The 25,417-nt window shown below is 40.2% G+C and overlaps 1 protein-coding gene across 1 annotated transcript; it reads right to left on the bottom strand.

Moving 5' to 3' along the window:
* Window positions 1–1,358: 1,358 nt before the first annotated feature.
* Window positions 1,359–11,613, bottom strand: smpdl3b (sphingomyelin phosphodiesterase acid like 3B). The gene is made up of 6 exons (XM_069896121.1): window positions 11,182–11,613; window positions 6,610–6,753; window positions 5,216–5,385; window positions 4,809–4,989; window positions 2,689–2,822; window positions 1,359–2,378 (listed from the first exon to the last, which is right to left on the bottom strand). Exons 1-6 carry the CDS (start codon window positions 11,345–11,347, stop codon window positions 2,013–2,015), a joined length of 1,161 nt encoding a protein of 386 aa, XP_069752222.1. The 5' UTR covers window positions 11,348–11,613; the 3' UTR covers window positions 1,359–2,012.
* Window positions 11,614–25,417: the final 13,804 nt, after the last annotated feature.

Raw genomic sequence — 25,417 nt, forward strand, 5'->3', positions numbered from 1 at the left:
TCTTGCATTTTAAATGAGATTTGTTTTGTGAAGTGTTTGTGTTGTTGTGACCTACACTATGCCCACAATCTATCTCCTTTACAAACATATCTATATACAATGTAAAATATGTTATAATCCATCACACTCTCCCCCACAAAGGAATTTTAACTCTCAAGTTAAAGTTCAGATATAACTAAGCTGACTTTACCATCACTACCAGTGATAACAGTACATAATGTATCACATGTTATAACAATATATCCTAATCCTGAGAGTTTATATTTCTTTACATGCTCAATTTTAACATCTTGACAAACAATCCACTATTACATTATTCGTACCTTTGATATAATTAATTTACAGATTATATTCTTGCAATATTAAACTCCAGTTTAACAATCTTCTGTTTTTATTTTTCATTTTATTCAAAAACACCAGAGGTTTGTGGTCAGTAAATATCACAACTGGTTCATGAGAGGTACCCAGAATTCTGCCAAACAACAGTTAGAGACAACAGTTCCTTATCAATATTGGAACAGTTCCTTTGATGAACATTGAATTTTTTTGAAAAGTAGGCAACTGGATGGTCAATTTCATCATGTTTTTGTAACAAAACTGCACCTGCTGCCCCCTCACTAGCATCCACTGCTAAAGAAAATGGTCTGTCAAAATCAGGAGATTTTAAAACAGGGTAATGGCATAGGATCTCCTTTAAATTTTCTAAAGCTCTCTGACAAATTTTAGTTCACACAAATTTCTCCCCTTTCTTCAAAAGATTGGTTAAAGGAAGAGGCACTTCAGCAAAATTTTCTATAATATCCTGCTATGTGATTCAAAGCGTCATTGTAATTGGGTCATAGTGACTGCTCTGACTGGAGTGTATTAGAAGGGTCAAAAAGTAAATTTAGCCTTGTAGGTACATTGATACATGTAAGATGGACTTATGAAAAATGCTTTTGTTGTTACAACTAACTGGAGGGATACTTTTATAAAAAATAATAAATTTCTGCTGAAACACTACTCAAAAAAATTTAGACAGTCATTTGGTGTCACACCTCCCCCTCCCCCCCCCCCCCACCACCACCTGATGGTGTCACTCAGTGCCGTCCGCACCCCTCTAGTGATGGACAGAAGGTAGGAAAGTTGGAGAGACAGAAAGAGGTAGGAACCTTGGGGTGGAATTGGAGAAAAGAGGAAGAAAAGCATGAAGTTAAAAAAAGAGAGATGGAGACTGTACCAGATAGAGGTGGGAATTACCTAAAATTACAAAAAATGCAATATATTTGTTAAACTGTTTCCAATGTCAACATGTTGCACATCAGTTAAAAAAAGACAAAGAGCATTCAGGCAGTATTGATTTTAATGTTATTGGTTATTTAAGCACTTAATTCCCACAAATAATCAAAGATTATGATCAAATAATAATCTCTCTGCACATTACAATGAACTAAAACCCTAAGCTGCATCCAGTAGGCTGATGTTTGAACACTAAGCTGAAATGATGAGAATAGCCGGCTAGTTTGAAGGTTTGATAAAAATCCTTTTGGTAGTACAGGTACCAGTTTTGTTCCTCCTTGCCTCACTGGCCAGATCCTTGCTTTCCTACAAGCTTGCATTCCTTAATGGCATCTCAGGCATCCTGTGACAGCCATCATTCTCGGCAAATGTACATTAGCAAAGTTTAAGGAGAACAGACAGGATTACATCATTATCAAATTCTTTACATCTAAAGTATACTCCAAAACTGGAGCCCTGATGGTAAATTGAAAACCTTATTTATGGTCTGAAACTGGAGTGCTCAGGAAGGTCACCTTCCAAACTGACTGTGAAAAATGCAGCTTTGTTAGTAATTATGAAGGAAAAGTAAAACAATGATACAGAGAATTGTCAAAGGACTGTTCCCTTTGGCTTTGATGAAGACACAATGGAACAAAGTACATATGAATTCTGAAGTAGTACGCATTACACCTTTCAAGTCATATATTAAATAATCTTCATCCTTTGTTACATTTATTTGGAACTTGTGAACATTAGAATTGAAGGGGCAACAAGGAAAAAAGCAGAAGTGATATGAGAGGCAGTGTAGGAATTGGAGTGGGAGAAGAGCTCTCTCTTTGTACGCACTCCTGATATTTAACAAAGTCAACTGCTTTGATTGCACAAATATGATCGATTCTGCAGTACCTATCACATTTACTTAAATCATAACTGACGGAATCATATTTATAATATTTCTGCAGGTAGTAATCATAATTGTATATCTTATCCAACGCCATTTGCATGGATTGAAATGTTCCATCTGGAACTTCAAATGCCTCTGTTAAATTGTATTCCAGTTGCCATTGTGGAGCCACTGTGTTAGCGTAGGTTAAATTGAGGTAGTACGTCACCACGTTCTGAAGGAAAGTCAAAAGTTACCGAGGTTACAATAAGTCTGTGAATTTTAGGTGATAATAACTTAAATGGCCATTCTACATTTCATGTCAATCTCTGTGTGCTATTCAATGTAAAAAGAATGCTTTTGAATTGACACACAAATCACACATTTTAGGAGTTAATTTTCTCTCTCGTAGCACTCATACTGCTACACCAGATTGTCCCAATGAGACTGAAAATCTGATCTTGGGCCAATCAAGCATCTTAAATGTATTCCCAAGTGTATGAAGCTTCACAAAATTTATTAAAGCAAGTATGGCTTCCTCTTACCTGAATTTCCAATGTTTTTGTGTTGTACTGAAATAACCGTATTCCTGGATTGTTCGCTCCATTCTCTACACCAGGAAGTGTTGTCTTCCATGGGGTAATGCCAGGTGCAATAAACATAATTCCTATGGGAGAACCTGAGAGAAAGTTGAAAGATGTCTATTACAGCCATTGTTTCTTCTAAGTTGTATGCGTGTGCACACATACACACATTTTGCAACCAGTGCACAAAGGAGATTAATGTGCACACAAAAGGTGAATTACCTAAAATAATGCAACAATTAATAATTATACTTATTGAAATTAAAACAAAAGGCACTCATACTTTATTAAAACATGCCAATACAGTTTTATTAGCCATGAGAGAAAGGCTGTGCCAGTATTATCTTGAAACTATTTCATATTTACATTTGCACAAGTGTTCAGTGCACACATACTTTTGTTACATCAGATTCTGTTGGCTTGCTGTGAAACAATCCTATGTCACCTTATCCAACATCTTTGTACCTCAAAAGGGAAATTATCCTAATGTCAGGTGGGAAATAGAACTTCTTGATTCCTAACCTTCATTCATTACTCCTTTCCTAACAGACCTTTACTGGTTCTTTACTCACCAATGCACCCAATTCAAAATCCAGATTCTTCTCTTCATGTGTGGACACATTACACCCCTCCAACCTCTGAAAATCCTTTACAGCCTTCTTTCTCTGCATTCCCCAAGGCCTTTAGTTCTTGTAGCTGTAGTCTCTGGATCAATCCCCTCCCCACTCCCCCATAATGTCTGCATCCTCAACACACCCCATCACCATGTTTGCTTTGTCTTACCATTGATGGTAAAACTTTCAATCAGCTCATCTTTGGAATGATCTTCCTAAACATCTTTAACATTCTTCTTTTTAAAAAAAATTGTATTTATTAGTTTAATATCACACTATAAAACACATAATTAAGATAATTCAAAACAATACAAATACATGTGGAATATAAAAAAGATAAGACCCCCCCTCCAAAAGGAGGGAAAAAAAGAGTAAAAACAGAACAAGAGACCCTCAACAGGGGTGCCTATTATTTTAAAATCTCTTATAATATACTGAGTCCTTAAGGAGAGGGGAATATCAGAGCTTCATTTAACTATTAACACCCATATTTTATAAATAAGGTCTCTTAAATTATAAATGATTTTTTTCAAGTGATATACAACTCCGGTCTTTAGTGTGCCATCATTCTATATCCAAATCAATATCAGACTTCCAAGTTATGGCAATACATTTTCTTACTATTGCTAAAGCAACTTGAACAAACTTCTTTTGATATATATTCAATTTCAACTTAAGTTCAATATTCTTCATATCGCTCAATAAAAATAACATTGGATCCTGTGGGAATTTAACCCCCATTATTCATTCCAATAATTTACCCATTTCTAACCAAAAAGGTTTAACTGTAGGACACTGCCAAGTAGAATGCAAGAATGTACCGATTTCCTGTCTACATCTAAAACATAAAATCCAAGAGTCCGATTCAATTTTAAAACATTTATATGGTGTTAAATATAATCGATTAATAAAATTATATTGCACCATTCTATATCTGTTATTGTACTTTTCATATTTTCTCTACATGTCCCAATCCAGTATCAAATATTATTCTTTATGAACAAGAATTAATTTTACACCTAGAGTCTCCTAATCTTTAGATACCATCATATCATTATCGACCATTTGATTTCCATTCGGCAGCATGGTTAGCGAAATGCTATTTCAGCGCCAGTGACTCGGGTTTGAATCCCATGCTGACTGTAAGGAATTTGCACGCTCTCCCCGTGTCTGCATGGCTTTTCTCCAGGTGTTTTGGATTCCTCCCACCTTTCAAAATGTTAAGGGGTTGTAAATCAATTGGGTGTAATTCAGCAGCATGGGGTTTTGGGGCCAGAAGAGCCTGTTACCATGCTGTTGGTCTAACTTGAAAAATATTCTTGATATATCCCTGAAAAGCTTTGTGCAACATTTGAAAAATTAAAGCTGATCAATACATGTGTTAATCCATTGTTTGTTTATGGGGTTGGGGGGAGGGGGTGCATGGGGGTGGGGTGGGGTTAAGGGAATTAAAATGCATTTCATTACCTGAATGGCTATAGAACATCCTGAAACTGTCAGTATGGTGATGTCCAAAGAATTGACCAGCTATTACACTGTGATACTTTTGAATAATTTCAACATATCTTTTATTGAAGTGCTCTTTAAACCAGGATACTCCTCTCTTTTTTTCAAAAAATCCTGGCGGTATATGACCAATAATATAAACCTATAAATGTGGAGAATACACAGATAATATTCCGCTGATACTCTCTGTGCTAGGATATCTTTATTTCATATGCAATTTGTATTACTTCATAAATACTTTTGGCATTACATGAATTTTATTTGAAACCAGTTAAAAAGCCAAAACAGAAGATTTATTTATCTAGATACAGACATTTGGGTTTTTTTTTTGTAATTGAACTCAGAAGTAAAACTTGCATGGAACTTACTTTTTCCTTTGCTACCATTGCCTTTGAAAGTGTTTCTTCAAGCCATTGAAACTGACCAGCAGGGTCACTTAACCCAACATTGTGAAAATTGCGGGTATAGTAGAGATTTGTATTTAAGACAATAATACGCTGGCCACTCCGTCTCAGCAGTTTTTCCGTGTAGAAAGCTCCTAAAGACAATCAAAAGGTCCAGTAAGCAAGACCATTAACACCTTGGGTTCTGTTCCTTTGTTTGTCATTTCCTTTCCATTTTTTGAGTGGACCTAGCTTCTTGCTTTTACCCAGTTGGCTCTTGCTTCCCAATGGACTCACTGCGGTTAAAGAAAAGACAGCTCACGCAGCAAGGACAAAGATAGTGAAAGCCATTTATTATTTCTACTGGGTAGAATGACTAAAATTCTGTAGTGGATAGCAGACCTCTAAAAACACAGGAATGCTGGAGGAACTCAGCAGCGCTCACAGGAGGTAAAGATATTTCACTCTGAGCCCTTCTTCAAGGTAGGTAGATTCAATCACCCATAACATTAGATATCAAAGTTAGCTTCCTAAACATCTTGGGGTGTATTTTATAGATTTTGGACTGCTGATCACAAAAAAATGACCTTTTGTTTAGATATAACCTATTTTTGTGATTTTCTGTCATATGTTTAACGTGCTTCAAGCAGACAAGCTTGAAATGTAACATGTCATTAATAATTGATTTTCTGCATTTGCATCTGGCCAACTTCTCTGCTGATCTTTGTGCAATCAATGATGAACATGGACATTGCGACCATGGAAAAGCAATAGCAGGAGAACTGGAATCCATCGATGCTGGCCGACTATTGTTGGACACTGACACGAGAAGCATCGGATGCCAAGTACAAATAAAAATCAGCGGCAAAACATTTTAGGTCAGTTGAACTAATGCAATGTGTCAGCATCATTAGGTTATTGAACATGCTAAATTCAATAAAAGTTAATTTAATGTTTCTCCAACTTCCTACGTGACACACCAAAATCTGAAATTATTTTTGTGTTCGGCTTGAAGTTGTCTATCATATTTTTTCAGGAAGCACCTTTTGAAAAACATTGTTGTCCAGTGTAATCACAGAGTTTTTGAGACCCTGAGTCAAATATTTGCTACATTTTGACAGCTTTTAGTTCATTAGTGAACTAAGTGCTGACCATAGCATTATGTCCATAGTACTGACCATAGCATTTCACTCAGCTCAAATGTCCACTCTTACAGAGGAGTCTGCTACATACACTAAATGACTGCCTACACACAAAGTGTGGTGAGTTAGACAACGTACTGCAAGGTTGCTGGAGGAGGAAGGATGAAAACTGGGGATAAAGGGCAATGGTCGGAAGGGAAAAGAACACTTTGTACTTGTTATGTTCTTTGGCTCTACCTTTGTTAAACATAAGGATTGACTCAGGTTCCATCCAAGATTTCCAGTGATCAGCTGTTCTGTTGTAAATCCTGTGATAGATTTCAGGTAACTGATTCTTTGGATGAAAGTCATGATTTCCCATCCCAGAGTAGACTTTAGTACCTGCGAACATAGGCTCAGTTTACAAACACATCTTTGGATTAAAATTGACAAGCACAACTTATAAGAGTAGAAATCATCTTTATAAAGCAGGTTCAGGGAGAAAAAAAGTTCACTGTGCATTTCAACCAGTCGTGAAAGAATAGTTTCAGTGCATATATTATGCTATTGTGGCCTGGCTGTATGGTGATTAAATTCTGGGTCATTAACCAAGATATGTGAATTCAAATCCTACCATGACATTTGGAAGGATTAGATTTCAGAATTATTGTCAGAGTACATGCATGACATCATATACAACCCTAAGAATCTTTTTTCCTATGGGTGAGGCAGAACTACCACTTACAAAAAAAAACTGTATATACACAAGTAAATAAATAAATGTAAGCAAACTGACTGTGCAATACAGAGAGAAAAATCAATAAGGTACAAAAGTAAGCGTCATTAAATGAGTCCGTGATTGAGTTTGTCGTTGAGGAGTCTGATGGTGGAGGGGTAGCAGCTGTTCCTGAACCTGGTAGAACGAGTCTTGTGGCACTGGATGGCAGCAGTGTGTGCTGGGTGATGGCAGTGTTCCTTGTAAATGTTCTCAATGGTGGGGAGGGTTTTATCTGTTCTATCTGCCTGGTTGACAGGAAAAGATCAGAGCAGCATCAACGACAGTCAATGTCATACTGAGTGGATAACTGAAAACCTACTACAATCTGCCTTGTCGGCAGGAAAAGGTCTCAGTGGCATCATCGACAGGTGGTTTTTAGTGCTTTAGTTTGCAGGTTAATACCTGGGTCACAGAATTTTCCACTGGAGGGTGGCTGGCTACCCCCTGAATTGTGTGATCTTGCCATGGGGGAGTAAGTGGTTGTCTCTCAGATCGCGGGCTTCTTCTTTTGAGGAGGGGTTGCTGGTCGTTCTCGCGTCAAGTGGTCTTTGAGGGAGGCTGGTGAAACATGGGGGATGTTCCCTCCGATCACAGCTGCTGAGATGCAAACCTCCCGAAGTCCGACAGGCAAATTTTAAATGTCTGCACTGCCGGCTGCAGACAACTTACTGATAAATGACCACTTCAGCGAAATGGAGTGTGGGGTGTGGTAACATTCTGGAGAAACTGAGGCGCTAATGCTATGCTGCGTTGAGAAAAAACACACAGCCTTTTGACGTCTGCAGACAGTTTAAAATGTTGCTGATAAGTGTTCCCCTGTCCTGGCAACTTGTTGGCCAGACTTGTTGCGCATTTCATGAGGCACACTAGACAACAGCTTGGCCTACTCTGAGTCACCAAAGTGATTGAGTAGGTTGTAAAACAGGTTTTCAAACGTCCAAACAGTTACCTTCTACGATGCCCCTTGCTATTCATTTGGTTGACCATGAAGGGAAAAGCAACTGTTTTCCTGGTTATCTGCTGATACTGATTAATTTGCAGTTATTTGTAACTATGGTTAATTGGAGCAGTGCAAAGACGGTTCAGCTGGGTCAGGCGATCCATCATTTGTTCCTGGCTCATTGGAGCGTTACTGCAAGCAAGCTGCTTGATGCTGCAAGTGATTTGAGCTTGGCCTTGCAGAGTGTCTATTGAGTGTGCCTGTTACTTATGGCTGGCTCGTTGGCACATTGCTGTGGGCGTGTCGAGATCACCAATGTGGCAGATGATGTTTGTGTTCATACACCATCATGTTGAAATAATGAGATCACACCTGAAGTTGTCGGCCAGTGAAGAGAAGAGAGTTTATTACAGTGTTATCAGGCTTAATATAGACATACAACATGTGACCTGGCGTCATAACATCTGAAGTGCTAACGACCATATGCCATTGCTATGTTGAGTAGGCCAGGGCTTCTCAGTAGACCTACGGGTGCTGCTGAGTCACTATGCCTCATGGCTGTAGTGGCTAGTTGCCAGTAGATAGGAGGCTGTTGTGTCTAGCTGTCACAAGACAGGTGCTGTTAGCGCTGGTTCTGCCACTCTCTCCAAGCATACCGCTACAGGTGCACCATTCAGTCAAGTTTTCAATCTCCCGCCTGTATGCTTAAATTCCACTGTCTAAATAAATCCAGACTTTTAAAAAATATATATTATTGGCAGAAATGGTGACGGTGAAAATGATCGCACCAGCACAAAAAAACCATCAGTTTCATGAATGTCCTTCCAGATATGGTTAGTGCAATGCCTTTACAGCGCTAGCGATTGAGACTGGGTTTCAAATCCTGTGCAGTAAGGAGTTTGTACGTTCTCCCCATGTCTGTGTAAGTTTTCCCCGGGGCTCTGGTTTCCTTCCACCATTTGACACGTACCGTGGGTGTACGTTAATTGGCTGTAAAATTGTGCGGCTCGGACTCATGGCCTGAAATGGCCTGTTACTGTGCTGTATGTCTAAAATTAAATTTAAAATTTATTACAGTCTACCATCGACACTGGGTCTGGCCTATACGTAGCTCCAGGGTAAACTATGCGATTGACACTGAGGGATGTACAATAAATGCCAGCATTATCCTCCACATTCATATCCTGTGTAATCATTAAAAAAAATTAGGCAAATTGTGGTTGTATAGCAGTGTGAAAATTTGATCTCTGTACCATAAGAAGGAGCCACATGATATTAACATGATCATTGAATAAGGTGAAATAATCTCCATTGTTTCTAATATCATGATCACATCGAACTTATTAAGATAAGTAGACTCAACTCAGCAATCTAGTAAAAGGAGAGAAAAAGTTATTTAATTTGGCCAAAAAACCTGATACTTCTATAGAAAATTTAAGATTTTTGCACTGTTCTGGGATGTGTTATTTGAAAAGGAGGTGGAAGCAGGTTCAAAATTAACATTCAGAAGGGAATCAGGTAACTACTTTGAGGGAAAAAAAACGAAGCATGAAAGGAACAAAGAGAAGAATACAAAGTTCTGACAAGGTGGGGCAAGTAAACTGCCTCCATGCGGTAGGGTGCAATAATAATATATGGACTTTCAAATTTCAAATGACCTTAAGTTATTTTCAATTGGCAAGTATTTAATCAGTGTTTCTCTCTAAAATATGTTAGGGTAAGTGTTAAAACTGTTACATAGCAAAATAAGCATAAATAAAAGGGATAAAGCAATTTTCTGGTGCATCTAATCCCAGAGATATTATCAATTCAAGATAGTTTAGTATTAGTAATGTAATATGATGCAATTTGTAAAAAAAGATCTACATAAGTTTGTATGTTACAGGATTGCAATAGAGTTTGGAGAAAACTTTCAGCATCTTATTCAACTCAACTAACACGAGGTATAGCAATGAATATTCTTGTTAAAACTTGCTCTAAAGAACTTTGGAAACAGTAATTCGAGACTCAGAGTGCATAGTCAACGTCATAAAAACTGATGACCCCAAAATTGTGTTCGTCCTTGAGCTACATAAACAATCGACCTGTCATCGGATAGAAATATTTTTTTCTGTTGATTGTTCATGGTGAATACTAGTTAAGAAATTGCCTCACTGTGAATTAGATGAACTCAGTACAGTAAAAGTCCTAAAATCCAGACTGCTCAGGGATTGAGTTGGCCTAGATTTTCCAGACTGCTCGGGGATTGAGTTGGCCTAGATTTTCCAGACTCTCGAGCACTACTTTTAAAATTCAAATTTAAGGAGGAATGAAGAAGAGATGAACAGGTAAATTTTGATAGTTTATTCATTAGCAAAATCAACATGTTTCATTTTATCAAAATTAGTGTTTTGAAGAAAAATGGAGTCAACAAGTGTGGTCGCTTTTTGCCGCTGTGCATCTGTGGCGCTTACATACACACGCACTCACACAAAAGTCCACTAAATTAAAAAAGTTTACGAGTTTTCAAAAAGTCTGGTCCGGATTTCTGGAATCTGGATTTTTGGACTTCTACTGTGCTGGTTATTAACATGTTGCCATTGGGAATAATCACTTGAACGAATTAGCAATGTGTTAAATCTATCCAGGCAGGCACATGAATTTGCAAGTTATATTACAGGAGCCTCCAACAGACTGGCGAATAATTTCTGTATGATTAATTTTGGAGTTTTCACTCCCTGTTGCAGAAAGCATTATTTAATTGTGATCCTGACTGTGGTTGTTAACCTAGGTCTAAAAACAAAAAACATTCTGGTTCCCCAGTCAAATAAAATGCATGAAGCTCCTTGTTTCCCAGTTTTAAGTATTAATATTGCTATTTTTCTCTGTCCTTCAATTAACATTAAAAGGTTTACCATTTTTTTTTTATTTCTTAATCCTTTATTTAGAATATTACCTTCATAGAATGTACAGTTTATATCAGAGGAAATTTGAAACAAATGATTAGGGAAATAAATACCTTGGGCAATGAAGAAGTCACTTGTTCAGCCTGGTTACCTCATTAATTTCAAGCTATGCACAGTTCAGAGAGAAACATTTAATGTTTATTTAATGGTTTGTGTTTGCCACATACCTGGAAACACCTCCTGTATCAGGTGGGTTAAGTTGCCAATTATCCGCAGCACTGTGTCCTCACTAAGCATCTCGTCAGCAACGTGCGGGGTGTCATCACTGGATGTTCCATGAAGTACAACATAATTATTGGAAACTGCTTTACTTAAGCTCCATATAAGCTTCATATAAGAACAACATTTGCTTAATTTCTCATTGGCGATGTTGCAGGAACAGACTTTGGCCACGTAAATGATTATGAACTAGGCTTGAAAGTACAGTAAAATCCTTGTCATCCGGAATTCAAGCAACCGGCAAAAAAAATTGTGGAAAATAAACAGGTTAAAAAAAAATCAACGCCCCCTAGTGGTCAGTTTACCAATCCTCGCAACACACAATCTCATCTTCACTTATCCAGCATCTACCAATCTCCATAGGTGCTGGATACTGGGGGTTTTACTGTAGCAGAAATTTACTGCATTGTAGACAAACAGTATCATAAGCCAATAAAAAAAATAAGATACAATAAAATATAAAATACCTCTTAGGTAGAACTAAAATAAAAACAGAAGTCATGTTAAACTGGAGTACTATTAATTTTTCAGGTTTCCATATTGTAAGGTCACTGTAAAAGGAACAATAAGGGAAAAAAAGAAACTCAAGAAGTGCTCTGATAGAGGTACTGATAGGAATTACTAATTTGGGAAATATATTTTCACTTGAATGGAAACTAAAACTATAAATACAGTAAAAGTCCTAAAAGCCATACTGCTTGGGGATTGGGTCAGACTGTATTTTTGGATTTTCCAGATTCCTGGACAGTACTTTTAAAATTCAAATTTATAGAGAATAAAAACACCAAAATGTTGGAAGAACTCAGCTGGTCTTTTCAGCATCCACGGGAGACAAAGATTATATTGCTGAAATTTCAGGCCTGAGCCCTTCTTCAAGGATAAAGGAAGAAGAGATAAATTTCAATAGTTTATCATGAAACATTTTTTCATATAAAATACAAAGTACAAGAAAAACAACTAAATATTTATTTGTTCATTTCTGCGACTTCTGTGCATCGGTGGCACTTACACACGCACACAAAAGCCCGCTAAATTTAAAAAGTTTGAGCATTTCGAGAAGTCCAGATTCTCAGGTGGTCTGGATTTCTGGATCTGGATTTTTTGGACATTTACTGTATTCACTGTAAAATCCAATAGGGAATTCAGAAGAAATATATTTAATCAAACGATGTTAAAAATGAAGAGTTAAATGAGCACTTACCTGTGCAAAGTTTGATGATTATTATTCGAAAAATGGGAGTTGGTGAGTCAACGTGAGATCCCATCCACGCATGCGCAGCCATTCCTTTACAGCCCAGAAGGGAGAAGCCACTGAACTTAAATGTGCTAAATTAAATGAACCAACCATAACACGAACCTGTGACTGAACATGTTTAGTGCAACCAAAACATCTTTATTCATAACCAAGAAAAAAGAGGGGAGGGAGAGGTGGGCACATCGACTCACCAATTCCCATTGCTCGAATAATAATCATCAAACTTCGCACAGGTAAGTGCTTGTTTAACTCTTCATTATTTTTTGCAATGCACATTGGTTTGCCAACGTGAGAGTTTGTAGCTCAGTGGCTTATCCAACAGACCATAATCAGTTCAATGAGTCCCCTTCCTGCGGTCTTATTCGATCTGCTGCATGTAAGATGGAAGCCGTGAAACTCAGCCCCTTTGAGTTTAAAGGTTAATTGTAGAACCTATTAAAGGGTCTCTCATTGCTCCATCCCACCTGGCAAAAGATATCTCATATAGGGACCTCAGCTCTATTGGCCGCCGAGGTCACTGCTGCTCTAGTTAAATGGGACCCAAACAGAGAAATATCCACTCCAACCACTCTCATGACCTTCTGCAGCCATCTGGCTAACGCCTGGGGTGGGGGGGGGGGGGGGTAGCCTGCTGTTGCGGTTTCTTAAAGAGGTATTTCTCATTTAATCTAAAATGTTTTGTACATACAATGTATCTTTTTAAACAATCCAACACATATAATCTTTAATCTTCCCCGTATGCATACAATAGAAATTCTGTCCCAATTCTCCCTTGCCTGTTATGTTTCAAAATATCTGTAACTTGAATGCTTACACAGTCCTCCTCCCAATGGATAAAGTCCATATGAATGTGAGACAAAGTTGGTACCCTCTGGGCTGATGTCAAGGCCACCAGCATTATCAACTTATGGGGCAGGTCCAAACTGGAAGTTGGTGACAGTAGCCTTAGATAGTCCAAAACAATCTTTACATCCCAAATATCCTTATATCAGGGTACCGGAGGATGCAAGTGTAACACTCCTTTCATAAATCTTTTGATCAGGGGGTGGTTCATTATCTCATGCTCAGAGTCCTGGAACATCAAGAAAGCAGCCAGTGCACTTTGCTATATTCACTGGCCCCCTGCACATAGAACATATCGGTTAGAAAACTCAGTACGGCTCCAATAGAGGATGACTGTTCATTCAGTCCAATCTGGGCACAGTACTTTTTCCATTTCCCCACATGGGAAGTATACTGTTTCTGAGTAGACTTTCTCCAAGATGTCTGCAGGATGTCCAGAGCTCTAGGCTGCAGAGTGTTTATGTCAATCGTTGCTCTCCGATCCTGCAACCTAATAGACTTAAGTGAGACAATGGATGAGATATCTTTGACACCAGTTGGATTAGCAGACCTCTGCTTTTCATGAATACCAATGGACTCTCCACCATAAGCCGAAGGAGTATGGGAAACCAACATTAGGAAGGCCAATTAGGGCACTACCATCAATCCTGAGGCACCGTCTTCTTGTATCTTATTCAGGCACTGCCACAAAAGTGAACGGAGGAAACGCATAAAAGTTAAATTTTGAGCAGTCCAGAGTAAAGGCATCAATGGCCTCCACTTGGAGATCCAGCAGCCAGGACATGAACCTCGGAACCTGGGCATTAAGCCTGGATGCAAACTTATCAATCTCCGCATGCCAAAGGTGTCTGCTAGCAGTTTAAAATATTTCTTACCCAGAGTCTACTCAGTGCTACCATTGAATTACCTGGACATCGTCCACCTGTACATTGATCCGACCCGGCAGGTAGGCAGCAGTAATCCAAATGCCCCTCTGAGTACACCAGTGCCAAGTCTCAATGGCTAACTTGTTGCAGGAAAGAGATTTGAGACCTCCCATATTATTGAAGTAGGCCACAGCTGAAGTGTTATCTAACCTCAGCAGTATATGAATGTCAGGTTCCCTCGTACAGAAGCCTTTAGTGCTAGAAACCCCACTAGCATTTCCAAATAAATAATGCCTGATTTAGAGGCCTCCCTGAGCTCTATGTCCATCCATCTGCCTCCAGTAGAGACCTTTAGATTTGTAGCTCCCCAACCTTCGCCACTGGTGTCTGACCTGATCTCCAGGTCCACCTTTCTGAGCTTGATCCTCGCATAAGCCCGCAAGATATGGTCAATCTACCATACCAGGTTGGATCTGGCCTCACTAGTTAGCCTCATGGGCCTGTCAAAGTGACCCCTGGCTGCCTTAAGAGCAGATATTTTGTCCCTTTGCAGAAACCTATGATTTAGCGGGCCATATTGTACTACCGAGAAAGCCGCCACCAGTTTCCCAGTCAACCTGGTTACCTTTCTTATGGAAGGATGACACTGTCATGAGCCCTCTGCAGGCAGTCCTGATCTCTGCCACTGTATCCTCTGGCAGGGTAAGTCTCACATCTTCTGTATCAATAATGAAGCCGAGGAACCAATATTGATTTCTCGGGATGTATAAGAGACCCCATACGGCTTAATAATCTCGAGGTGGCTGCTACTGCCCTTTTTTTCCCCCTCGAACAATCTTCCCATGATAAGAATATCATCTAGGTAACCCATAACCATGTGCCCCTCTTTCCTGAGCTTGGCAAACACCGGCTTCAGTAACTTGGTAAACGCCCTGGGCGCCGAGCTCAGCCCATTCAGCGAAGCCTTATACTGCCATAGCTCTCCCTTCCAGGAAAATTTTAAGAACTTCCTGTACTGTGGGTGGATCGCGACTGAATAATATGCGTCTTGCAAATCTATCGAGGCCATGTAATAGCCCTTACGTAGCATAGGCAACACAGAATATACGTTATCCATTTTAAAATGCCTGTACAAGAGATATTTATTAAGATCCGATAGATCCAGTATCACTCTAGGGTCACCACTTCTTTTGGGTTGCATGAAGATGTTAGATACAAACTCATGTTTTTCATGGCTGCAATGTTCAATGAAGATTTTCCTTTGTAATGCCATGATCTTGGCATGTACAGCCTCCGTCAATTGCGGTCTGCGCATATAGACCCTTCCTCCTTATCGGAGGGGATTTCTGTGGGTCAAATTTGTTTTTATACCCCTTTACTACCTGCTGAACAGAAGCATCAGTGATAATATTACACCATCTATCACAGAATAGCATTAATCGACCGCCAACCTTTAAAGCCTTGAAATTGTCAAGAGTACTCAACTGTAAATGTATAGTGTTGACTTCCTTGACCCGCCTAGTCTGCGGGCTGGTGCATTCTGGGCCCACCTCCGTGAAGCTCTTTGAGCGGGAAAATTCTGCTGCCACTGTCTCCATGGAGGGCGTTGCCCTAAAAACGACCTGCTGGCTGTTGCCACTTGGAGTGGGAAACTGCCTCAGATAACCCACTTAAATTCCCCCGCATAACATAACAGGTTCTCTTGCTGGTGGTCTGGAACTCTGACCATGTTATCTGCCACCTTCTGCTGCTCATTCAAATCTTTCACCTGTTTGCTGAGATCATTACCAAATAGAAATTTCGTTACAGGGTTAGATGGTCTGCACAAATGAGCATAGCTTACATTTAGGTCAGGCTTGATCAGCTCCTTTCTGAAGGCATTCAGTTCATACTTTGCATGGGATAACAGCCCCAGAGTGTCTTGTTGGGTCTCTGATAAATCATGTGAGAGCATTTGTACGTATGCAGTGATACCTTTAACCAGTGACCCCTGTAGTCTTTGCAATTTCATGTCTTTTGCCCATGTGGGGACCTTCAAATTGTCCCATATCACGGGATTTACCTTAGCAACCTCCAACAGAGGGCATTTAACAGGGCAGGGGCTACTTCTTGATGGATTCTTCTAGTACCATCTCCTGAAAAGCATTAGACACCATATATGTTATAGACCCCGCAATATCATCCTCTAGTGGCTGGCCGATACCCTTTGGTATTGCAAACTTCATGGCAATAGCCGGTATATTCTCCTCCTGATTGGCCTGAGCAGTGTATGGGGATTTGGGTGACTCGGGCACCATTACCAGCCCTTCATCATCTTCCCATGTATAATAATTAATGTCTTCCCTCAGCTCTGATGGCGTACAAAACCTGTTCACCATGGCCATCACCAGTTTCTCCAATTTGTCCAGACGACTTACAATTTTGTCGCTGGTCAAGGCCTCTGGTCTCTGGTAGGCCTTGCTCTTGGGCCCCGATTGAGCAGGCATCCATTGTGCAGAGGCCGCACCCTTCTTCAGGCTCTTTCTGGTTATTCTCGCCTGTCGAATGGGCAGCTTTGCTACATGACATATTAAGCTTGGCTCAGGTCCTACCTGCTCTTGTGCGGGGTACTCCCCCTCACTGCCACTCAGTATACTGGGGTCCAATCATCTCATGCAGCTCACCTCATGCAGTGGCAAAACAGTATCACTGCTTGCTTTTTGAGGCCCTGGCTTCCACAAAGCTAGGTTGGTGCAGCCAGACTTGGACACCATCTTCAGCAAAGGTAGATCTCTGTCACATAATCTCACCCCCAGCAGAGGTAGATCAGCATCGCTGCTATCGTTTGAAAACCTCAACTTCAATGAAGGTAGGTCAGTGCAGCCAGCCTCAGGCCCCACCTTCAATGAAGGTAGGCCACTGCCACCTGATCCCATCCCCAAGGGAGACAGATCAGTCTTGCTGCTCCTCAGCTGGGACACTGCACCCCGGTAGGCCCGCTGGATTTTTGGTGCTAACGAAGTGCTGGGGGGGGGGGCTCTTCTTGGAAGCCTTCCTCCTCAGGGTCTTGCTGCTCTGCCTCTGCCCCAGCCCCTCATCAGGACCCAGGAGCCTCCTGCCGGTTGTCCCGGACCTTTATCAGTACACCTCCGCCTCCGGAGGACTACAGTGGGGCCTCCCCTCATCAGGACCTGGGAACCTCCCACTGGCAGTCCTGGAATTTTTGCCATTCCCCTCCTTCTCCACAGGGCTTGTTTGGGGATTTGATTCTATTTTGTGGATTGCTCTCCTGCAATCTCCCTCAGGGCTCTTCTCTTGCGATTCCCCACTGATTCAGAACTTTTGCTCCCGCGCCAAAAACACATGCTGCTCCTCACAAGTCAACAGATATAATGGCTGTGCAAGCACGGATGGGATCTCACTTTGGCGAACCAACGTATATTGCGAAGTATATATGAATTTAAGGGCAGGCTGGACAAACACATGAAAGAGAGCACAAGGATACACTAATGAAGAGGGGTCTCACTGTCTGTTTAATGATCCAGATGAGATACAATGCAATGATTAAATATGATGCTTCTCATAATAGGTCCAATAAATGAGCAAACGTGCCATCAAGGGCACACAAGTTAAAACTATGTGACTGCAACCAAAGGTCTCCAGCTTATAAATGGGTGTTGTGGATCTGTATTCCAAATCCAAGAAGTAAATCTGAAAGGACCAGACAACTTGCAGACAATGAGTCTCCACAACAGCCAATAGACCTGGCCCCAGTCCGAGACATTGCCTGGTCCAGGGTTCCTGCAGGAGCTACACCAAAAGGAACCAAGCACTGGCTCATGGGCCTCACAATGAAGATGATTATACCTGGGGATCATCAAAGGTTTTTCAGTATTAGTAGACATTTGTTGCAAGATTCTCTACACCAAATTTAATCTTCCTCTGTTGGATACTAGCTTGGGCTGTGCTACTAGTCTAAGGCACTGATCACACTTCACCACCGTTCACACATGAACATACTAAATATGTTTTTTAAAGTTATTAACTATCACAGCAAGAACCCTGAAATGACTATTTTCATTCAGGATCCACCACAGTTGATTTGTGCAGAACCTTTACTTTTAATTTGAAGCAACTGATGGTCTTTATGATACAGGCAGTTTTAATGCATTAGCTTGGACAGTGAAAAGTTACAATCCAACAATAAAAATGTTGCTAAAATCTTTTTCTTCAGGGGAATTTTTAGGAAAATTATTAGCAAACAATTGAGGTAAAAGGTAAATGACATTGTATGATAGAATAGCATTACTCATTTGTCTTTCTCATCTCCAGAATTGAGATTTAAGTCACGTTAGTTAGCTTGATTTGCAGGCCACATTGATCATAAGGCCAATATCAGACTCCCAAAACTGATGCTCTATTCTAAGCAATCTATGCTAAAGCTCTGCTGTGGGAAATAGGACCTTCGGGATCCATTATTTTATAAATTCCTTCATATCTGTGCCTTCTTCATCTTCCTTCAGGCCCACTATTTTTTATGTTGTTTCGCCTACTATAATTTTCCAACATATCAATTTTCTGAGCTAACAACTCTTGTGTCTCTTTAATTTTTTTGTCACTTTCTTCCAATTTTCTTCTTAAGTCATTCACTTCCATTTCTACAGCCGTTTCTCGTTCTTCCACATTTTCTACTTTTTTCCCTATTTCTGACATGACTAGTTCTAATCTTTGCATTTTATCTTCTGTTCTTTTCATTTTTCTTTTAATTGCAAAATTAAAATTAATTTTAATTAACCAAATTAATTAATTAATGACAACCATTCTTTTAATGCTCTCATTTGTTTTTCAAAAAAAGCTTTATCTATATTCTGTCCATCTGTTTTACCTTCCATTTCTCTGTGAAGATCTTGGTCTTCTTCCTCTTATTTTGTGTTTGTATCATCTTCTTCTCTTTGTATCTGTGTCTCTTCTGATTTTTCTGATGAGTTGCTTGTCTCACTTTGTTGGGCCTCTTCTTGCTGGTCCTCTTGCTATTGGTCCTCTCCTTCTGAGCTGCTATCTGTCGGGCCTCCTGCTGCTGCTCCTCTTGCCGTTCACCCCGTCAACTTTCTTTCTCACCTGGTACTTCACTCCCTCTCCTGCCGCTTTCCTCAGGTGTCATGCGTCCCTCAGCTGGTTGCACCATGTTGCCTGCTCCTCGGCTGAGCCCCAATCCCATCGGTGGTTTCTTTTACATTAAATTGTGCACTGCTCATGCACGACTCCTCGCGCATGTGCAGTTGCGCACTTTTGTTTGGCTCAGAGAGGCATTTTTGCAGTCCAGCGGTTGGTGGGGTAGGGTCGCGACTCCACAGGGCTGACACCAACCTCAGAGTTCGGGCGCTCTTTGCCACCATGGCTCCCTGTTCCTTCGTGCAGGTAAGGCCTTCTCCTTTCTTTTTTGGTGTCTTTTCTTCTTTTTTTTCCCGATGTTTTTACTTTTTCCTTCTTAGGTGCCATCTTCTTTCTCTTCTCTGCAATTTTATCTTTTATTTATTATATTTTATATTTGTAGAACTTTGTCTTTTCTTGACTTTTTTTCTTCTTTTTTGGAGAGGGCATGTGACTCTCCTCAAATGGTCCACAATCTTGAGGGGTGATCCATGAAGAATAACCTACAAACCTGGCCGGCATGATTGGCCTAGTGGGTAGTGCAACCCTTTTACAGTGGAAACAATTGGGACCGGGGTTCTAATCCCGTGCAAGGAGTTTGTGTATTGTTCTCCCGGTGTCTTTGTGGGTGTTCCCCAGGGGCTCCGATGTTTTCCCCACTGTTCAAAAACATACTGGGGGTGTAGATCAATTGTGTGTAATTGGGTGGCATGGGCTCGTGGGCTGAAATGGCCTGTTACTATACTGTATGACTTAATTTAAAATTTAAATACTGATATCATGACTCTTGATATACAAATGCAAAGTCAAGTATATGCTATAAACCAGTAAAAAAAATTAAAAGTTTGGTAACAAGAACTGTTTGTTTTTCTTTCCATAGGTCCTGTGGGGTATTTCCAACATTCTTGCTTTTACCACATGCAAAGTAATGTTTTCAGCCCACTAGCACATCTCAATTTGATTAGCAATCCTAGTTCTGTTGATTTTGCAATCTAACTGTTAAATTAGGATTTCTGCAGATGGTTAAATACTTACCCTGTCCACACAATGAAGTCTGGCTTAGGGTGAAGGTCTCTCATGGTATAAATGGACAGGTTAATAAGGTCCCAGCTGGAATCACAGAGATAGCTGCCCCATATCCCTGGGTTTAGGACAGGTTTTGAGGATGAGGGACACACTGCATTTGGGTTATCCGTCACTTTGTAATCAGGATCCCAGTGGAGATCCGTGATGTGCCAAAAATAACCTGAGAGAGGTAAACATGTAGACTGTATTAATGATTGCTTTTCACTTTCTCAGGCTACAAGAATTATTTCGAGTACAATCAGTCTCAGGAACTCAAGTCCAGTCAAGTTTATTAACATCTGACTGTACAAGTACAATCTGATGAAATAGCGTTCTTTGGTCCTCAGTGCAAAACATGCAGACACACAACTAGACATAATATACATACAGACAAAGAATACATATGCAGGATAAGTATTTCATGTTCACCAGTGGCTGTCAAACTCCCCCCCTAAACTCACATTCCACTCTAAGTAATATCTATGCCATAAGTGCTCTGTGATTAGTAAGGGATTGGTTAAGGTGGCAGATGAGTGGGAAGGGAAGGTTGAGAATCACTGCCTCATACCCAATTGTTACTGAAATATTTTGCTTGAGGAACATTGTTATTGGCCCATTTCCTTTGGAGTTATGAAGCCATGCACATAACGAGTCAATTAGATGCAATTAAAACAGTGGTTTTCAACCTTTTTCTTTCCACTCACATACCACCTTAAGCAATCCCCTTACTAATCACAGAGCACCTATGGGATAGGGAATACTTAAGGTGGAATATGAGTCTGGGGGGTAGTTTGAAAACCACTGATCTACACAAATGAATAAACAAATAAAATGTTGTAAGTATGAGAGTCTCGGGTGGTTAGAATGAGCAGTTCCTTTGGTCGTTCAGCCAAGGGAAGAAGCTGTTCCTCAGTCTGGTGGTGCTGGCTCTGATACTCCTGTATCTCTTTCTCGATGGAAGCAGCTGAAGGTTGCTCTGTGCAGGGTGGAAAGGGTCCTCAATGATTTTGCATGGCCACTTCAGATAGTGATCCCAGTAGATCACATCAATGGGGGAGGGAAAAGGAGACTCCAATAATCCTCTTTGCCATTCTTATGGTCCTGTGGATTGACCTCTGATCTACTTCTCTACAGCAACTGCACCACATTGTGATGTAGTCGGCCAGGATGCTCTCAATAGAGCTACTGTAGAAGGTTGACATATGGTGGCTGGTAGCCTTGCTCACTTCAGTCTTTTTTTTTTTGAGTATTTTACTTTGTTTTTTACAGACTTATAAGGTAATTCAACAACCAAGAAAATCCTTTTCAACATTCCTGAAATGTACAGAGTCTGTATTTTATCTCCTCCTTCCCTTGCCCCCAAACATATAACCATACCAATTATACATTATACAAATACAAGTGGGGTTCAGAGCCCCCACCGATGACCTAAAAAAGAAAAACCTAATTAAATAAACAACACAAGTAAGGAATAAAAGGAAAACAAAATGAAAACAAAACTAAAATAAAACAAACTAAAAAAAAAGGCTAAAAAGAATACATGCATGTCGCCTGTGCCATGTTCCATTTCCTTAACTCCAATCCTTTCCTTGCTGGGACAGGTTTTTATAAAATCCATATTTCACAGGGAAGGGGAGCTAGTCAATCTACATGCCCATGTATTTCAGATATGACTGCCACACTAACAAATATGTCATGCTTCCCCCTTAGATTGTAAGTTATTTTCTGTGAGTTTCTCCAAGGGAATGCAATTCTGCGTTTCCATATTCCATCCTGTAGTATTTAATTGGGAGTCAGACTTCCATGTAACCGTCATACACTTCCTGGCCTCCGTCAAGGTGACCTTTACAAACTGAATTTGATATTTGGAAATTCGAAAACTCATGTTTCCAATATCTCCCAAAAGGTACCACTCCGGATCTTGTGGAAAATGCACTTTTGTAATATTTTTGCCAGAAAGTTCCCCAGTTCTTCCCAGAAGGGTCTCACCTTTTTATATTGCCAGGTGGAGTGGACAAAGGTTATAATCTCCACACCACACCTAAAGGACATTTCTGAAAGTTCAGGCTTTGATTTATGTTATTTTTGTGAAGTAGAAATGGAGCAAGAAATTGTACTGCACCAACATGTATCTGGTGTTAATGACCTCAGTCACATTGTCCCAACACAGGTCTTGCCACCGCTCTTCATTGATTATTGTGCCTAAGTCTGACTCCCATTCCCCTGTCGAATTAGAATCTCCACATTACTAGACCTTGGCAGGGTCATAGACAGTCCTAATTTTTCCCTTAAAAAAGATCTTATTTGCAGATAGCAGAATAATGTTCTATTAGACAGAGCATATTTGTTTCTCAACTGCTCAAATGACATGAGCTGGCTTTGTTTGTTACAGTCCTTGATACACCTGATCCTCTTCTGGCATCAGGTGTCCAGGATCTTATTACTCGGAGTCAAGGGTATCAATTTTTTCTGGGTCAAAGATGTTTCAGGAGATATCCCCACTTTCCATCCAAGACATTGATTTATTCTTTGCCATATCTGAAGTACATGCTTTAGTATGGGGGTATCTGTTTTATTTCAAATAAATTTAGTGTCCCATTTGTATACAAATTCTCCTGCCATCTTTTCACCTATTGCATGTAGCCCAATTAATGCCTAGGAGGGGGGAGACCCCCCCCTCAAATAATGATGTAATAAAGCTTGCCTGGGCTGCTCAATAATATTTTTAAAAATCTGGTAATTTTACCCCCCCCACCCCAAATTATGATCCCATGTCAACTTTTCCATGGAGATTCTAGCCATTTATCATTCCACAGGAACCTCTGACACATTCAGTGAATGTCTTAAAGAAACCCCATGGCAATGAAATGGGTAACGATTGAAAAAGATACTAGAGTCTTGGCATCATCTTCATTCTGACACGGTTAACTCTGCCCACCAATGTTATGAGCAGAGTCCTCTATCTATCAAGGTCCTCCTCAATCTTAATGAGCAAAGGGAGATACAAGTTAGGTAAATCTTTATCTATTTTTACTCCCAAATACTTAATGCCTTCCTGTGGCCATTTGAATTGACTTCCAAGTAGATATTGTCTATAATCTCCATTCGTCAAAGGAGATTTACCTTATACCTGAAACCTTCCCATAATCTTCCAGCCTGGCCAATGACCCCATAGGGTGTCAAATACACTAACACATAATCAGCAAAAAGGTTGATTTTGCCTTCCACCTGGCCCACTCTGAACTCCTTTATAACTGGATCCTGCCAAATGGCTTCTTCCAGTGGCTCAATTGCCAGTATAAATAACACTGGAGACAATGGACAGCCCTGCCTACTGGACCTGCTCAATTAAAGTACTGGAGGCATCTGCCCATTTGTAATAATTTTTGCTTGGGGTTTATAATATAATGTCTTCACCCAATTAATAAATGTTTGACCCAATCCAAGTTTCTCCAGTACCTTGAACAAAAAGTCCCACTCCACATCCAGAGATATAGCCACTCCCGCATCTGTGCCAGATGCATTATATTAATCAGTCTAGCTATATTGTTTGTTGACTTCCTCCTTTCTACAAATCCACCCTAATGTGGATTTGCTAATTTTAACTTGTTTGCTTCAGTCTTCTCAGGAAGTGCAGTTGTTGTTGCACCTTCGCGACAAGTAAGGAGATGTTGAGTGTCCACGATAGACCACTAGTTAAGTTAATTCCAAGAAACTTGGTGCTCTTCACTTTCTCCACTGATATGTAGTGGAGGGTGGTCATTCGTGGTGTTCATGAAGTCCATGATCATCTCCTTAATCTTGTCCACGTTGAGACTCAGGTTGTTACTCTTGCACCACACCACAAGATTTCCCACCTCTTCTCAGTGCAACTCATTATTGTTGCTGATGAGGCGATCTATTGTTGTGTCATCTGCAAACTTGATGACACTATTGAAGCTGGATCTGGCGATCCAGCCATGGGTCAGTAGTGTGTACAGGACCGGGCTGAGCACACAGCCCTGAGGTGTGCCAGTGTTTGGCGCGATGGTACTCTACATTCTGCTACCAACCCAGATTAGACTAGACTTACTAGTTAATACCATGCATTTAAATATTTATTGGAAAATGTTACACAGATGAAGTTTGTGCAAACTTGAGAAAGTTTGTGCAAACTCAACCAATCAGATTGAAAGATATATATCCCTGGACTAGCTCAATTCCAACATCTCAATAAAGTTCAATGAATTAAATAAATCTAAATTAAAAGTTAATTAATACTTGTGACTAAGAACAACTATAGCATTCTAAAATTTTCTAGTTCTCAAATGTCTTCAAGTTAGAAAATCCTTGTCTTTTACAGACAACAAACAAAGTCTAAGTTAGAAAATCCTTGTCTTTTACAGTACTGACAAGAAACAAAATTGTTATCTCAATGTGATAGTACAGTCCTATCACCAATGTATATAGTTACAGTATCTAGAATATGTAATGACTGTGCTTAGAGCGATTGGCTGAGAGCTTAGCCACATCTACTGTCTGGGCCTTAAAGGGTTGTGTCCCTAGCCAGGTTGGATCATTCTGGACTGGTCGGCCACCTGCGAAGAGCTCCTGTCTTTTGCTAATAAAAGCCTTGGTTTGGATCAACAAGTCTTTGGTTCTTTCGACAAGCTCTACACTCAGTCAATACCATCATGTGCACCAATTTTCACTCCAATATAGACATCGACATGAGGCAGCATCTTCAGAAAGCAGCCTCTATCCTCAAAGACCCCAACCACCCTCTTCACTCTGCTACCATCAGGAAGAAGGTACAGAAGCCTGAACATGCATACCCAACTGTGCAAAAGCAGCTTCTTCCCTTCTGCCATCAGATCAATCTGTAATACAGGTCTAAAACAATGAATTTTTTGATGATAAATTCTGTTTCTGAACGCACAGGAACATTACCTATTCCCTTAAATGGCCACACAAGCCACTTGCTTCAAGGGCTGTGTCTGCTCAATGGAGCTGGCCTCACCAGTTATTCCCACATCCCCTGAATGA

Source organism: Narcine bancroftii, chromosome 8 (assembly GCF_036971445.1).
Source record: "Narcine bancroftii isolate sNarBan1 chromosome 8, sNarBan1.hap1, whole genome shotgun sequence".
Classification (NCBI taxonomy): Eukaryota; Metazoa; Chordata; class Chondrichthyes; order Torpediniformes; family Narcinidae; genus Narcine; species Narcine bancroftii.

What these genes read in the sequence shown, in the direction of transcription:
- smpdl3b (XM_069896121.1), bottom strand. Translation starts at nt 11,347, where the DNA reads ATGAAGCTTATATGGAGCTTAAGTAAAGCAGTTTCCAATAATTATGTT. An exon ending in GATACAGGAGGTGTTTCCAG is followed by an intron (nt 6,754 to 11,181) that starts GTATGTGGCAAA and finishes CTATGTTCGCAG; the next exon opens with GTACTAAAGTCTACTCTGGG. An exon ending in AATCCTTATGTTTAACAAAG is followed by an intron (nt 5,386 to 6,609) that starts GTAGAGCCAAAG and finishes GATTGTCTTTAG; the next exon opens with GAGCTTTCTACACGGAAAAA.